This window comes from Branchiostoma belcheri, unplaced genomic scaffold, assembly GCF_001625305.1.
Source record: "Branchiostoma belcheri isolate BF01 breed outbred unplaced genomic scaffold, Haploidv18h27 scaffold284, whole genome shotgun sequence".
NCBI classification, from domain to species: Eukaryota; Metazoa; Chordata; class Leptocardii; order Amphioxiformes; family Branchiostomatidae; genus Branchiostoma; species Branchiostoma belcheri.
In genome coordinates, this window is record NW_017803892.1 from 49172 (window position 1) to 65884 (window position 16713).

The 16713-nt window shown below is 42.4% G+C and overlaps 2 protein-coding genes across 2 annotated transcripts in view; both read left to right on the top strand.

Moving 5' to 3' along the window:
* Nucleotides 1-8812, top strand: part of LOC109472812 (receptor tyrosine-protein kinase erbB-4-like) — a 9245-nt gene extending 433 nt beyond the window's left edge. The window contains 17 exon segments of the mRNA XM_019772675.1: nucleotides 48-248; nucleotides 507-560; nucleotides 563-676; nucleotides 879-1049; nucleotides 1171-1341; nucleotides 1544-1714; nucleotides 2546-2716; nucleotides 2920-3090; nucleotides 3582-3661; nucleotides 3977-4022; nucleotides 4227-4433; nucleotides 5071-5252; nucleotides 5692-5775; nucleotides 6240-6457; nucleotides 7116-7250; nucleotides 7611-7962; nucleotides 8594-8812. Of these exon segments, the coding sequence (XP_019628234.1) occupies nucleotides 48-248; nucleotides 507-560; nucleotides 563-676; nucleotides 879-1049; nucleotides 1171-1341; nucleotides 1544-1714; nucleotides 2546-2716; nucleotides 2920-3090; nucleotides 3582-3661; nucleotides 3977-4022; nucleotides 4227-4433; nucleotides 5071-5252; nucleotides 5692-5775; nucleotides 6240-6457; nucleotides 7116-7250; nucleotides 7611-7962; nucleotides 8594-8812 (2747 nt within the window).
* A 3056-nt stretch (nucleotides 8813-11868) lies between these two features.
* On the top strand, nucleotides 11869-16579 carry LOC109472823 (ankyrin repeat and EF-hand domain-containing protein 1-like). The gene is made up of 5 exons (XM_019772683.1): nucleotides 11869-12249; nucleotides 14143-14331; nucleotides 14923-15103; nucleotides 16070-16195; nucleotides 16393-16579. The coding sequence occupies exons 1-5, from the start codon at nucleotides 12168-12170 to the stop codon at nucleotides 16565-16567; spliced, it is 753 nt and encodes a 250-aa protein (XP_019628242.1). The 5' UTR covers nucleotides 11869-12167; the 3' UTR covers nucleotides 16568-16579.
* Nucleotides 16580-16713: the final 134 nt, after the last annotated feature.

Here is a 16713-nt window from a genome sequence, read left to right on the forward strand (position 1 = left end):
TCGTTTTCTCGCACATGTATCATTTGTGAGTATCCTTTCCTAACTAGAAGTACTTAGGATCCTATGTTGTCTTTTACGAACAGCCTGCCCAGAGTTACCTGTTCCAACCAACGGCAACAGGGCAGGAGGTCATTTTCATGGAGATACAGTCACCTTTTCCTGTAACGAAGGCCACGAACTGATCGGTTCTGAGAACAGAAGATGCCAGACCAACCAGAGCTGGTCCGGCGTACAGCCCATTTGCTCCAGTAGGTGACATCTTTTTACATTATTGTATAATAAAAAATTGTAATTGTGTATTGGAAGTGATCATCAGTTTACAATATACTGTATAATACGTTTAACTATGTCCTGCTTTTGCTTTACAAATCGCAATGCTGGTGATAAAAATATGTATAAGTCTCTCGTCATGGAAATTAATTTACATGTTCTAGTAGGACTTGCTTTCACCATTGTCCAATATAAAATATTTTTATTGCCCTGACATAATTTTATCTGTGTTACAGGAAAACTCTGCCAAATACTGATGGCACCTTCTAATGGCAACTTCAGCGGCGGTAGTCTTATGGGGACGTCGTTACGTATTACTGTGACGCTGGATACGAGATCAGCGGCGATGAAGAACGAACTTGCCAGTCGGACCAGACCTGGAGCGGCACTCGGCCTACATGCGCCCGTGGGTGGTTTCTTTTGTTTCCCAAGATTATGTTTCGTTATAATTAAGTTTTCATATTTTCCCAATTAAAGTAGTTCATTCGTTTCTTGACAGGCTGTTTGGTTTGGTGTGCTTGGTTAATGTCTTTGTGGCCTCTGCAGCATAGTGACTGCAAGTAGCCTTTTCTAACTAAAACTACCTAGCATCCTACGCCCTCTCTTAGGAAAACCCTGCCCAGAGCTACCGCATCCAACCAACGGTAACAGGACAGGAGGTCATCTTTACGGAGACATAGTCACATTTTCCTGTAACGAAGGCCACGAACTGATCGGTTCTGAAAACAGAACTTGCCAGACCAACCAGAACTGGTCCGGTGCACAGCCTATTTGCTCCAGTAGGTGGCAGCTTTTAACATTATGATTGTAATGTAATTGTGTATTTGAATTTATAATCAAAATGCAGTCACTCAAGCAAGTGGATATGATTTTGGAAACGTCGTTTTAACTGTGTTACAGGAAAACTCTGCCAACAACTGATGGCACCTTCTAACGGCAACATCAGCGGCGGTAGTTCTTATGGGGACGTCGTTACGTATCACTGTGACGCTGGATACGAGATCAGCGGCGATGAAGAACGAACTTGCCAGTCGGACCAGACCTGGAGCGGCACTCAGCCTACATGCGCCCGTGGGTGGTTTCTTTTGTTTCCCAAGATTATGTTTCGTTATAATTAAGTTTTCATATTTTCCCAATTAAAGTAGTTCATTCGTTTCTTGACAGGCTGTTTGGTTTGGTGTGCTTGGTTAATGTCTTTGTGGCCTCTGCAGCATAGTGACTGCAAGTAGCCTTTTCTAACTAAAACTACCTAGCATCCTACGCCCTCTCTTAGGAAAACCCTGCCCAGAGCTACCGCATCCAACCAACGGTAACAGGACAGAAGGTCATCTTTACGGAGACACAGTCACATTTTCCTGTAACGAAGGCCACGAACTGATCGGTTCTGAAAACAGAACTTGCCAGACCAACCAGAACTGGTCCGGTGCACAGCCTATTTGCTCCAGTAGGTGGCAGCTTTTAACATTATGATTGTAATTGTGTATTGGAATTGATCATCAAAATGCAGTCACTCAAGCAACTGGATGTGATTTTGGAAACGGTCAGACGTCCAGACAAGGATGATGTCTTGAAAAGGGAACAAAATGTTTCCTCTGGTCTCTTAGAGTCACTAAAGAAAGGTATACCTGAAACGTCTGACCGTTTCCAAAATCATATCCAGTTGCTTGAGTAACTGTTTTGGCGTATCTTATTACCTAGATGTCTAACCTTCACCGAAAAATTGATAATCAGTTTGCAATATACAGTACAATACCTTGTAACTATGTCCTGATCCTGATTTGTAATGATGCAATTATGGTGACAAAAATATCTGCAAGTACCCTGTCATGGAAATCAGTTTACACATTCTAGTAGCAATTTGTTGCTATCATCATTGTCCAATAAAATGTGTTCATTGCCCTGACGTCGTTTTAACTGTGTTACAGGAAAACTCTGCCAACAACTGATGGCACCTTCTAACGGCAATATCAGCGGCGGTAGTTCTTATGGGGACGTCGTTACGTATCACTGTGACGCTGGATACGAGATCAGCGGCGATGAAGAACGAACTTGCCAGTCGGACCAGACCTGGGGCGGCACTCGGCCTACATGCGCCCGTGGGTGGTTTCTTTTGTTTCCCAAGATTATGTTTCGTTATAATTAAGTAGTTCATTCGTTTCTTGACAGGCTGTTTGGTTTGGTGTGCTTGGTTGATGTCTTTGTGGCCTCTGCAGCATAGTGACTGCAAGTAGCCTTTTCTAACTAAAACTACGTAGCATCCTACGCCCTCTCTTAGGAAAACCCTGCCCAGAGCTACCGCATCCAACCAACGGCAACAGGACAGAAGGTCATCTTTACGGAGACACAGTCACCTTTTCCTGTAATGAAGCCTACGAACTGATCGGTTCTGAAAACAGAACTTGCCAGACCAACCAGAGCTGGTCCGGCGTGCAGCCCATTTGCTCCAGTAGGTGACAGCTTTTAATATTTTGATATTGTAATGAGATTGATAATTAGTTTGCAATATACAGTACGATACGTTTCAACTATGTCTTGCTCCTTCTTTAGATATCGCAGTGCTGGAGACAAACATATTTAAAATCTACTTGCTATCATCATTGTCCAATAAAAAAAGTTAATTGCCCTGACGCCGTTTTAACTGTGTTACAGGAAAACTCTGTCAGCCACTGATGGCACCTTCTAACGGCAACATCAGCGGCGGTAGTTCTTATGGGGACGTCGTTACGTATTACTGTGACGCTGGATACGAGATCAGCGGCGATGAAGAACGAACTTGCCAGTCGGACCAGACCTGGAGCGGCACTCAGCCAACATGCGCCCGTGGGTGGTTTCTTTCGTTTCCCATGATTATGTTTCGTTTAGTTTTCAGATTTTTCCAAAGTGAAGTATAGTTCTAATATTTTTGACAGACTGTTACAACGTATCTAAGTGGTGTCTCTGAGTTTCCCTAATCTAGAAATAATGCGTACCTTTTACTAATTACTACTACTTTCATGTAAAAGTCAAAACATATGATCCAACACAAAGAAATCCTCTCACCTAGAGCTTTTGACCCTTCACTCTAGTTTTCTTCAATAGACTAACCAAGTGAGACGTTGGCACGTGGCTTTTCTGAGGTGTGACTTGTTTATAGGATACCTTTGACCCAGTGTTGACGTCACACTTAAGAGAAGCCACATGGCAAATCTCACTGGGTCATTTTACTGAGGAAGACCTAAGTGACTCGTCTAAAGTTCTAGGTGAGGATATGTCTTTGCTTTGGATCAAAATGTTTTAACTTTAAACACATGAATATTCACTTCCATGTACAGTATTTCCAGTAGCTGATTCAGCTGAAACAGCGGGACTGTCCACCTTACATGTGGTGATGATTGCCGTGGTGCCATCTGTGGTACTACTTGTACTGGGAGTAGTAGCGGGAATTCTACTACTAGGATACCGGCGCGGCAGAAAGAGACAAAGCGACGACCTTGAATTAGAAGAGTTTGACTTTCATCCAGATATTCTAGGTATATGACATACTTGCAGTTTTGCCATTCTATTATTCGGTACCAATACTCAAAAAATTAATGAGTAAATAGTCATGTATGTATCAACCAATAAGAAGTTGCGTTGATAAAAGCTTCATTGACTTCACCTATTCTGCAAGTTTTCCATTAATGCAAATGCATATGTTAAAAGTTAAAACTTTTGATCCAACACAAAGAAATCTGTCACCGAGAGCTTCCGACCAGTCACTCCGGTCTTCCTCAGTTTGTGTTGTATCAAAAGTTTTAACTTTAAACATGTAACTACCAACACAGATGAACTTTCATGATAGTACAAATGCATATGTTTTGCATTTTCGATATACCCACTTTTCGAAAAGTGGGTATATCGATGATGAATACTGTTGTATTACACCGTGAGCCCTATTGAAGACACTCATAATGTTGTTTCACTGCTTTTGTTCCCAGATGTAAAATTAACAGATTTGGACAAACAACCACCCCCGCCTGTGACGGCTCGGCCACAGTTCCTGGAGTACGAGGTAAACCCGACTGATCTGCGACTGAATGAAGAGATCGGCAGAGGGGCTTTCGGTATCGTCTTCCTGGCGACTTTAAAGAGAGCTGTTGATGGTCTTCTCAAGGAACAAACAGTGGTGGCCAAAACTGTCCGTGGTGAGTCAACGTCAGCTGGTTATTACGATACTCTATCTTCACTAACGCCAGGAGCTTCATTGATTTATTTTGCCACACGTCTTCAAGTCAAGGCGCGAGGATGCTGCCGTCAAACTCTTCACACAGATGCTACGAGAAGATCATCCCCTATATGACCTTGTCTCTCTCTCCAGATCTACAGCTACCGGTCGTTCACTCAGGAACAAAAACACTATCTCTATCCCCCCGCGAGAACAAAAGACTACAGAACTCTTTCCTCCACCAGTCAATCAGACTCTATAACCAGACTGTACAGATAGAGTCTGGCACAAGATAATGGACCTTGTAAATATCTGGGTTGTACACCTACTGTACTGTTTTTTTAGTTCCTGTAAATATATAATTTTTGACATTTTATCTTGTAAATATTAACGCCATTCAGGTAACATTGAATGTCATGTTTGTTATGTTTGATATCTTAATAAAGAATTGAATTGACTAATGGCTGAAAGCATGGCACACAGCACTTGAGCAGAGGAAGTTAGCCTTCGGTATGATCCGGCCCAAATGCAAAACAAGCACTCTACCCCCTGAGCTATTGCACCGGTGAAGCTTCAGTAACTGTATCAACAATGAAAGGTTTTTGTTAAATTTGCAGAGAACGCGAGAGAAGAGGATATACAGAATTTTATACAAGAGGTCGACACCACCATCACCCTGAGGGGCCACATCAACCTGCTCGGTCTTGTGGGCTGTTGCACACTGTCCCACCCTCCCTACCTGGTGACGGAGTACATGCCGTATGGAGACCTTAAGAACTTCCTACTCAAGTGCAGGAAGGTAAATGTATATACCATCCGTTTATAGCTATGTAACTTTAATGTAGATATCTTTGAATTTGTTCTTATTCTGTCAGTAATGGTTAAACTATCAGAAAGCTGTTGTCTCTATTTTGTTTAATGAATAATCATAATGATGTGCAACTGAAGTTTAAAAAACTACTTGTAAAGTTATCTGCCGAATTTGTTGTTATCAGCCACATTTCAACTTGTGTGTATGGCTCAATAGATCTAGAAACTGTTGTCCCATTTTACTTAATGTATTTCATTGTTTTGCTTGCTATGCAGCCCTCAAGCAATTATTTGCGATTTCGCAGTTACCAAAAGTTAGTGTCTGAAAATGAAATGTCCCTTTGGAGTTTGTGGTTTGTCAGCCATTGTAATACATTATGATGAAGCCAACTTATGTTCATGCTGACTCTTTCCATGTAAATCTACAGTTGAATGAGAGGCTCCAAGACAGCATGTATGACTTCGACGACATGAAGATCTACCAGGTAGCACGGCAGATAGCAAACGGAATGGTAAGCAGACAGTCCACACACAATATTATCACTGAGAACACACGCATATATACTGTATTTATAAGACACAGCCTTGTAAACAGAATGAGCTTATATCATACGCCTAAATGCTCTGAATTCTATCATGAACTGCAAAAGCACATTCTCATCCCATACTACACACTTTATAGGGAAGATTAGTCTCATTGTTTGTTAGCAGTAGATGCCAATTACGTTGTACAATTGTTGTGCGATGGCGTTTAGATGTTTACTGAGGAAGACCAGCGTGACTGGTCGAAAGCTCTAGTTGAGATAATTTCTTTGTGTTGCAATTGGATCAAGTTTTAACTTTAAACATGAAAGTATCATAGATGAACTTCCATTGTTATCTGTTTGTTGACCACGTTCATACATGTACATCCATTTCTCACATGACGTTTGCACTTTTTGAATTGTATGTTTTCTGCATTTCTCTCTCCAAACAGACTTACATTTCCCAGGCTGGTTACGTGCACGGTGATCTGGCCGCCCGGAACGTGCTGGTAGGAGAGGACCTGGTGGTGAAGATCGCAGACTTCGGCCTGACAACAGACATCTACGAGCGAGGCTACCAGCGGCAGGACGCGGAGCAGAAGATCCCGCTGAGGTGGATGGCGCCGGAAAGGCTAATGCGAGAGGGCCGGTACACAAGCAAGAGTGACGTGTGAGTAGTTATTGCTTTGGTTTCGTCCTTGATTTATGTTTGTATACTAACTATAGTCTGGAAAAAACAAACTTGAAAGCATGAGCAAGCTGGTGTCTAATCCGAGGTTGTCGATGTAGTTAGTCTCCCCCGGCTTCTTTGGCCTTTTGTAGGCTCCCAAAAGAAAGCTTGGATGCTCCAATGTGAGGATGTCTGACACAGTGTGCAGCTAGCTTCATTTTGCGTGTTTTGATTTTCTCGGTGTTTCTTGGAGACAACATCTAACAAACAAACAACTCTATGGCTCTCACCCGCCCATTTCGTCTGTAGTCCAACGACGTAGACTCGCCCTGGCAGGGTATATACGTTTGTTGTTCGTAGTAACGAACCAGCTGGTAGACTAGTACAGTGGCTTCCTACTGGGAGACGTAGGGTGGGACGTCCTTATACTACACTTTTGTCCATTTTAGAGAGAGACACTGGTCTCGCAGGGACTGCATAATTAGTGTCCGCTATGAGAGATGGGACATACTGGAGTAACTTTATCAAGTGTACTTCACCGGATTCATAATCCGGAGGCATGGTGATGATGATGATTTTCTCTGTAATTACAGGCAAATCATGATATAGTACGTCTTTTTTTGCATAATTCATGATAAAATCTAATTCTCACGCCTAGTTGGTCCTTCGGTGTGGTGCTGTTCGAGATCGCTACGCTCGGGAACGTGCCCTATCCGGGTCGGGAACGCACGCTCCTGGAGGAACTCCGCACAGGGTACCGCGAAGCACGCCCGCCTGGCCTCAAACAAGAACTGTATGTGAAAGAGAATATTGTTTCTTTTTTATTTCATTCACATTTGTTTCTTGAGAATAATTCATAAATCATGGTGGTTTATAACGGCCCTCTCCACATGTAAGAGTAAGATCAATAACAGTGGTCATAATGAGTTTGCAAATTTAAAATAAACCAAGAACTAATTCAAAGAGAAATGGTGAAACGTAAAGCTCGTGAACAGAAACTACAAGTTGGATAAAAAACATAGTACTTAGTGTACTGAGAGACGATAAATATGTAAAATGGTGATGACAACAACCCTGTGTCTTTGGTCTACTCCATTTACAAAATTGTAACATTACCAATCACCGATGACTTACACATATAAATAACCAATAGGTACGACATGATGCTGCGGTGCTGGCAATGGGAGGAAGATGATCGCCCGGAGTTTGAGGAGCTTTACGATGAGCTGGACGCTGTGGTAGAATTGATGGCCAAGGATTACGTCAAACCTGGTTCCGGCTCCCCAGTGGGGGGTCAGAATGAGGCAGCAGAAGCTCTTGAAACCTCGTACGACGTCCCAAAGTCGGGCAGGATGGGGATGCAACTCCGCGTCACTGCAGAGGTCTACAACAGCGAAGATCGTGATGAGGTCGACTCACTCGCGTCCTCCAATGCAGAAGCCAGTTCCACGCCAATAGAGAAGGATGTGGACACCGACAATGATACCCATACAGCAGTTAAGGGGGTACGCCACACTTTATTTGGCGTCTCTATTCGAAACTGCACACCCTCAAATCTACCGACTGTCTCTGGCATGGAATAATTCGGAAGGAGAATAACTGTATATGGGACGAAAGGATATATCTTCAGCTACAAGACCAGCTGTGTTTGGTTTCTTCAACCTTTTTAAGTTTGGTAAAATCAACAAGAAACATTATTTTCACTCCAAAATTAATGCCCGAAATTGCGAATTTTCGCGTAGGATAATCCCACACACACAAAAAATTCCTGCAGAAATGACTGATGCTGGCAGAAATACCCAAGCCTTGACTATACCCGAGTAAATTATAAAGAAAATTCTAGTACTGAAATTTTCTAAACAGTCCACGGCGCGAAGGGTTGCAAATCCACCCCTACGAAGCCGCAGAGCGAAATCTAGGTCAAACGGGCGGATTACACTTGGCGCGCAAGGATACCCGGAAGTAAGGTTCGGAGCCAAAAGAAATTTTCACCCCAAAATCACCATTTCTTACACTCTTCAGCCATGTTAATGATACTTCGTGGCAGTTTATGAGAAATGTCACCTCAAACTTGGACCCTCAAAACCCTTTCGTCACTTTTTTACAACGGACTATCACGGACTGCACTATAACAAGTGCAAGGCCACGCAGCAAGACACCCTCTCGGAAAGTGAAGACCACGACCAACTACAAGTGGAATCCTCCATCCCACCGGGTGTAGTAATTATGGATGCCGACGACAGTTCCACCGACTCCGAGCTGCCAGAGCCAGCGAATGTGCAGAAAAATGAAACCCCGGCTACAATTGAGGACAACACCGAAGATGCTGAAGAAGAAATGCCTCCAACAACATAAGAAATTGTACATTATTTCATATGGCTTATTTTACAGAAGTCAGTTCTATCTACAGGATGTATTACTGTTTTGTGAAGGCATTTATTAACAATAGAAAAGTTGTACAAAATGTACGGCTGGTTACATTTTCTCGTTGTAAGTTAGTACCATTGAAGGGTATTAATCAGTGTTTTATGCTAGTCATGGTTAATTATGTAGTGAATATGTCAGTTTCAAAGCATTTTGGTGTTGTACATTGAAAAACGTGCTATTTTAAATCAGATATAACATAGAGGCCATTGTATTGATTTCAATTTTAATTTTTTTATAAACTAATGTAGACATTTCTGTCTGTATTTTATCCAAGAGTTTTGTCTTCTAATGGGACTTTCTAGGCTGTCGGATTTTTCTGTAGATGTTTGGTCCCCTTTTATTACAGAATCTTAATTTGCATAATTTGGTGTTTTCTTTTCCAGTAGTTTAAGGTAAGATGCCACGGAGCCATGTAAGAATAGATTAGAGACTGTGCATAGAACTAGTCCACGTGTATTAAGGATAGTGCTTCTCTTTGCAGAGCTATCAGGTATATAGCAAGGATATAGACACCTTATGCATGTACTTACAGTTTCTACATCAAGTTGATGTGTATAATATTGTATATTAAGATAGCTCGTGTTTCTTAAGCTAAGAACGATATGATATAAACGGTTATCTGCAAGATTAAGATTTCATAATATTTTTTTATTTGAGTAAGTTACACCTATCTAACTCTAAACATTGTTTCAAGCTAACAGTCTAGTCATGCTGCCCTTACTGTACTCGGTAATAGTATTAGAACCATAAAACATTGCTTGAGACAACACATTCTAGAAATGCCATAGAACGGCTGTTCTAAAAGAGGCACTGTTTTGTTTATCCTGTAAACCAACGTTCTTAGATCTAAATAGAGATACTAGTAGTAGGTTAAATAAGTATATCGTATACGTGGAACTTCATGTTAGCAGACAGTTTTATATCACTACATTCTGTACCCACTGTTGACGTCAATGTGTGTTTGCAATTGGCCCTCGGGCATGAACTTGCACCAAAGAACTCTATATAGTGCATGTTCACATAGATGAGACCACTTTTACATGTATATATTAGCCTTGTATACCAACTCTAATGCGTGAGTGTTACTCTAGAGTGCGGTCGTGTGGCGTAGCGGAGGCGTTCTCGACTCGAAACCAGAGGCCCCGGGTTCGAATCCTGACATGCCACCGATCTTGTGCCCTTGGGAAAGGCACTTTACACGACTTTCCTCACTTCGCTCAGGTGTAAATGAGTATTGTACTGTCCCTGTGTTGGTGGCGGCATTAATATAAGTTGAAAAAACTTGAGTGTGACGTCACCACGTCTGGTGATTGCATGTTTCGAAATATGAAAAAAAAACACTAATGCAACAATGTATCAATATCCTTATCGTAGTGCTGCAGTGCAACAATCTACAGGGTAGATTCAAATGGTTTATATCAAATGTAAGATTGCTAAACAACAGTTGCCACCCGACAGCCATCATGATGGCTGAATTATGTGTAACTATTCATATTGTTAACAAGACAAGACAACAATATGTATAACAAGGGAACAAGACAACCTAGCTAAGTACTAGTACTAGTTACACAAAGGCTATAGAATTAAATCTAAAATGACAGGTCGGTGGCAGATTGGATTAAGATATTACACATATGTTGGATAAAACAGTGTACATTGTAGGATAAGCACGTTTGTGTTGTTTATTAGGAACTCAATTAGTAAAAAAAAACTCCTTACTAGTCTTTCTGGATCATGGAGTCCTGTTCATTAAAATTACATCATGATAACATAACAATGCCACCATCATCACTTGATAACTACAATACATTACAATATATAACAACTACACAATGTTTACTTAATGACTACAACGTATACAACGCTACAATATATAACAACTACACAATGTTTACTTAACCCTATCTAGACCGGGGGGGCTTAAAGTGCCCGCGGCAACTTTGATGTCACCTAGCGTCTGAACGGCTAAAGCTAGAACCGCCAAATTTGGTGACTTTTCCTAAAATATTGTTGGCAACAAATCTGTATCAGTGGAATAAGATTATGATTTTTCTTGTTGCCATGGCAACGGGTTTCTGAAATTTAATTATTTCCATTTAAACAACAGAATTTTATGGGTTTTACGTCAAGTTACACAGTTTCTAACATTAATAACATCACATATAATTATATGTAAATTTTATCATTAAAAAAATGCATAATTTATGCTAATTTGATGACGTCATTGGCCAAAATCCAAGATGGCGGACCATATCATTAGATCAGGTAAATGCAGCTTATTTTCCTTAAAATTTCATCAATACTCCCATTTTTTTACAAAAAAGGTTTATATGAATGTCTTTAGTCTGTTTACAATGTATTGTAGGCTTCATCCTGAAAAAAAAGCTATTTTTCAAAATTCAAGATTGATGATCCAAGATGGCGGATATGTAATATATGCATGACGTCATTTTATGACGTCACCGGTGTTGCTATGGGCAACATAAGACTTAGTACATCCTAATATTCTGTCATAATCACTTTTGGTAAAGTTATGTCGTATACTGTTTAGTTTTCAGGGAATAACCTATCTAGACGGTTTTGGCCAATAAAATCACATTAATGACGTCATAATGACGTCACATTACGTCACAACGACAAAAAAATTGTATGTATGATAAATTTTTACTAGTACATCATCCTCTGAAAATTTGGTGGTCCTACGATATACCGTTCTCGAGTTCTGAGGGGGGGCCGAATGACGCCCCCCCCCCCGTCCCACCAAGCCCAAAAAAGCCCGGTCTAGATAGGGTTAATGACTACAATGTATACAACGCTACAATATAACAACTACACATGCAATGTTTACTTAATGACTACAATGTATAAAATGCTACAATATTTAACAACTACTCTGTAATTCTTTCATAACTATATAGAAAACACAACTTGATACCAATTACTAATGAACACCAAACCTGTAACGAGGCAAAAGCATTTGGGGGGTAGGACAAGTAGGCGACCTGCACCTTAACTTCTTTGTTGCCTTTCATTGAAACTGTCAGTTTTACAATTACTAGTACAGTGTAGTACTAGTAGTCATTTCTAGCTTCTGTTTAAATCGCGCACCTAGCGGCCCTGACGGGAAATGCCCCAGACTCAGCCGAAAGCCCCGCCCATTGCAACGATGCACTTGAGAAAACAATAGGTTACGTGTCAAGACAACTTTTCCCCGAGTCAAGTCTTCAGTTCGAGCTCAGACAACGCCCGCGCAAGCTGTGCCCGGAACAACAGTCCTGACGGAATGGCGAAAAACGCGAATGAAGCTCTGCTGCATGCTGCTAAAATCGGCTGTCTTCGGGGCGTGAAAACAGCTCTGAAAGCAGGTAAGCTAGCCAACACAAGGCGCACAAGATTGCAAAATTTTAATCTCCCAGCAGATCCTAGGGTGGCAAAAAGACAGCATCAAATTGGCCAGGCAGTATCCATTGTTCCAATTCGCCACCCAAGGTGGTCGTAGCGACCAAAAAAACGTAAAAGGGTAACAATCTTACCCACCAAACTCTGCTTGGACAGTAGCAAAATTGTTCTCCTCTGACATACTCTTTTGTGTATTTCTACTATGAGAACTCCAAGCAGATTTCTTTAATTTTGGGGCGATGGAAGTTGTGCAGACAATTGACGTACTAGTACCAGCTCAGACTGAAAAGTCCAGCACGGCTGTTGAAGGTTTTTTAGCGGCGTTGGTATTGCCTGCAGTCTCATTCACAAATGCTACTAGGATAACACACCAGTTCTGTACAGTAGCTAATCCTTCGGTGGCAAGGCAGTATCCATTGGCCAAGGAATGGTCACTCCTTCACCATTGGATACTGCCTTGTTACCGTAGGATCTGCCTTGGAGATTGCATTAGGTACAAGTTGTTCTAGCCTCCTTCGCAGTCTTGTTGGGCGTGGGCGTAATTTTTTCTGAGCGACGCGAGTAATATGCCGCCACGAGGGACGATTTGCTGCCGAGGGACTTTTGCCACGGAGAGAAGGTTTCCGCGCTCCAACAAGACTGCTTCCAATCGGCGAGTTAAAAGGACCTCGGATTAAGCCAGCCTTTCATAGAGGCTATTAACATGTTCGTGCAGGTCCAATTCACATGTTCGCGCAGGTCCAATTCACATGTCCGCGCAAGGGTAATTCATAGATACGCATGACACGCGCTCGCCTTTGTCAACGGTTGGTTTTATTAGCTTGCGTTACGTTATAGTCGAAGGTTCCAACAGAGAACATTGGTAATGTTACAACAAAGGCATTGCTGTGCATATTTAAGCGTCCCATGCAAACAAACCAAGACAATTTGCAGTACTATTTTTGCTGGTGAAATGTGCAATTCTTTCTATTACGCAACTTGCTACGGAGCGGTGTGTTACCCTCCCATGGTCAGTGAGATCAACCCGCCACCAAACAACATGGCGGCACTTTGTTTATCTGTCGACGTCCCCCAGCAATATCACAGTTTAGCTTAAGGGTTCCTGTGGTAGTGATTTGTTCAAAGTTCTTTTTCGTAGCAGCAATGTCTCCGGGATTTTGTTGAGTGGATAGGGCTCGGTTTTCGGGAATGGTTGGCGTTCTACCGACGAGTTGATCGGCGACCGCTGGAAAGTTACAAGTTTTGGCTCGTCGATCAACGGGGCGTGAACACCACCCTGCACTGGTGGCGTTTATTGCGGGAAGTTCACACATCCATGCCAATCGCTCCTAAGTGTTTTTTGATAGCCCTTTTAACTCGCCGATTGGAAGCAGTCTTGTTGGAGCGCGGAAACCTTCTCTCCGTGGCAAAAGTCCCTCGGCAGCAAATCGTCCCTCGTGGCGGCATATTACTCGCGTCGCTCAGAAAAAATTACGCCCACGCCCAACAAGACTGCGAAGGAGGCTAAAGTTGTTCAGGGTCGGGACAGGTTTGAACCCACTCACACCGGGAAGGACCCCTACGCTTTTCGAGAACTGTGGTTGACCCTCGAGGTGTGGCTCTCCTCAAACACTAGTCTCTATCAGACTCCTTTGCAGGCTGAATAAATGGTAGAAATCGGCATACAAAAGAAGGTAGCTGACCAGGGGAGATGGCCGACCAGAGAAGCTGCAGTGGCCTGCATAGATCTTTTCAGGCCTATTTCTACTATTTACTCAAGTCTAGTGGAGACTATTCAAACACGGGCGCGTCCAGCTTTACGTCCCTGTACGTAAGTTGACTGTCTTGTGTTTTTACTTAACTGTAATCACCAAACGCAGGTGCGGACATTGACTACGCCCAGGAAGGCAACGAACTCACCGGCAGTAGAATTGTAAGAACAGCTCTGTTCTTCGCTTCGGAAGCGGGACATGCCGATGTAGTGAGGCTGCTGATCCGCAAGGGGGCGTCTTTAACGAAAAGATCCACCGACACGTCAGCTCCTCCTCTTCTTATAGCAGCGTCCGAAGGTAGGCCGGCGATAAAAATATCTAAAAAAATAAAACAAGAGTTTAACGACTCATACCTTCGCCAAATGATGTTAACTTTTACGACTATCGAATCGATTATGCAAATAAGATCCCCATCTGTTTGTTTGTTTGTTTCGCATAGCCGCATAAAGCGCCTTTTTAGGGCCTAGGGCAAAACACACCAGTTGTGTACATGTATTAAAGTACAAGCTGCGTAAGACTGGACTGTAAGGTTTCATCCACTCACACCTGGAAGGATCCCTACTCTTGTCGATAAGTGTGGTGGGTTCTATAACGTGCGTGGGATGTGGCTCTCCCAAACACAAAACCTCAATTTGACGTCCTATGTCCCTAACTGAAGCTAGGTACATGTAATAGAATCATCTATATTACCTATTGAATCGCGAAAGACATACCAACGTTGCTTGATGTGTATTTCTTGTTTATTTGTTTATTAGAATTCACCACAAGCACAAACATAGAAGTGGAAGGGAGGACAAAACAGGTGTACAACTTGTCCTCCCAAACACAACAATATAAATACAGTACAATACAAAGTACAATGTCGAACAATTGTTGATGTAAATCCAGGGCATACAAAAGTGGTGGATTTACTGGTGCATCACGGTGCAACGTTAGACACACGAGACTGTTTCCAGAGGACCCCGCTCATGATGGCCTGTATTTTCAGGCGAGCAGACACGATTCGCCGACTGATCGAGCTCGGAGCAAGAGTTGATCTGACCGACGCCAATGGCTTGACTGCCCAAGGGTAAGTGTCGCGTCATTTGAGAACTACTACTAAACGAATGTGTATGTATGTAAGTCCCATAACTATGAGCAGTCGTAGGGGCATCATGACAGCCAGCAGCATGTCTGGACTTGTCACGATGTTTCAGTAGGCTTATAATCTTGGCGGTGCCTATCTCCTCTCCAAGATTTGGCTGATACAGACGGGGTTCGCCAGGCCTCCGTCCGGGTGATTTGAACTTCAGAAGTGAAGCACCAACTCCATGCAGTAGTTTTGTAGGGCATGCCCCTCGAATTTGTAATATGAACGAATTTGCAAACACTGTACGTTGAATACGGTGGAAGACGAAACGCATTTTATCTCAAGTTGTACCCTCTATAGCAATGAACGAAATGGACTCTTTGACGTGTTCACACATATACACATGAAAACTACTCTCCTCTTAACATCCAAAACACACAAATTACAGAAAAGTGGGATCCTTTGTCTTCCTCTGCCTTCAAAAAAGAAGTCAAACCCAGTAGTTTTTACTAGTAATTATCAGTAGTTCTGTTTTTGTTTAGCATCTGTTTTTTTTTTACCAAACGTTTCTTATGTTCCTGCAATAAGCCCTTGGGCATGAATTTGCAATAAAACTTTTAAACTAAACTAGGTACAGCTAGTGGGTAAACAGAAAAAGTGCTTTATTCACAGCCGACGTTACTGTGACCGTCTGTTACCTTTCTCAGGATAATTCTGACTTGTTCACGTTGCACTGCAGCACACAGGTGTCGCTGCTATAACGTAAGAAGTATTCCCAAGTGTACAATGCAGGAATACATCTATAGCACCTGTGCTGCAGTGCAATGTGAACCAGTCAGAATTGCCCCGAGGAAGATGACAGACGGTCACCAAAACGTCGACTGAATAAAAGACTTGGTTGTGTAAAAAGAGTCTCGAGCTCTTTACTCAGTGACTTACCAATCTGATGAAACTATTCACGGATAGGTACTGCGAGCTGAACGTAGTCGGATTTGGCTGTGTACCCAAAGAGCTGATGGAGCTGATACAAGAAGCACTGAGGACCAAGCTGCTGAAATGCTGCAACCCTACATGTGGCAAACCGGGCTACAGGTATGTATAGGTTTTGTTACAACCGGATGGGGGGTGGGGTGTTTTCTATGTGCGTGTGTTCAATGGTGTGTGTATGTGTTTATGTGTGTGCGCGCTCGCATGTGTATGTGTGTGTGTGTGTGTGTTTGTCAAGTAAAAAAATGCAATTAAAAACCTTTCGGAATTCTTTTCTGTAACTATAACGCTCTTTTCTCCAGGTCCACACTGAAGATATGTGGCCAGTGCAAGCTGACCCGGTACTGCAGCCGAGACTGTCAGAGACAACACTGGCTGGCCGGACACAAGATGTGCTGTGGGCATGATGCGTACTCCGAAGATATGATACGACGAGATTTCCGAAAATTTCAGATGCGAAAGTATTGTGTGCTTTAGGTGGCTGTGTTTTAAAAAATAGCCCAGGAAAAGTTAATAGAAGCAACTCTACAGACTTCACATCTTTTTGCATGTTCAACCTTGTTTGATGATGATTGCCATACGTATTTTCACAATAACTTGTTAAAATTGCGAAGTACAGTAAT

What these genes read in the sequence shown, in the direction of transcription:
- LOC109472823 (XM_019772683.1), top strand. Translation starts at nt 12,168, where the DNA reads ATGGCGAAAAACGCGAATGAAGCTCTGCTGCATGCTGCTAAAATCGGC. An exon ending in GAAAACAGCTCTGAAAGCAG is followed by an intron (nt 12,250 to 14,142) that starts GTAAGCTAGCCA and finishes CACCAAACGCAG; the next exon opens with GTGCGGACATTGACTACGCC. An exon ending in TGTGGCAAACCGGGCTACAG is followed by an intron (nt 16,196 to 16,392) that starts GTATGTATAGGT and finishes TCTTTTCTCCAG; the next exon opens with GTCCACACTGAAGATATGTG.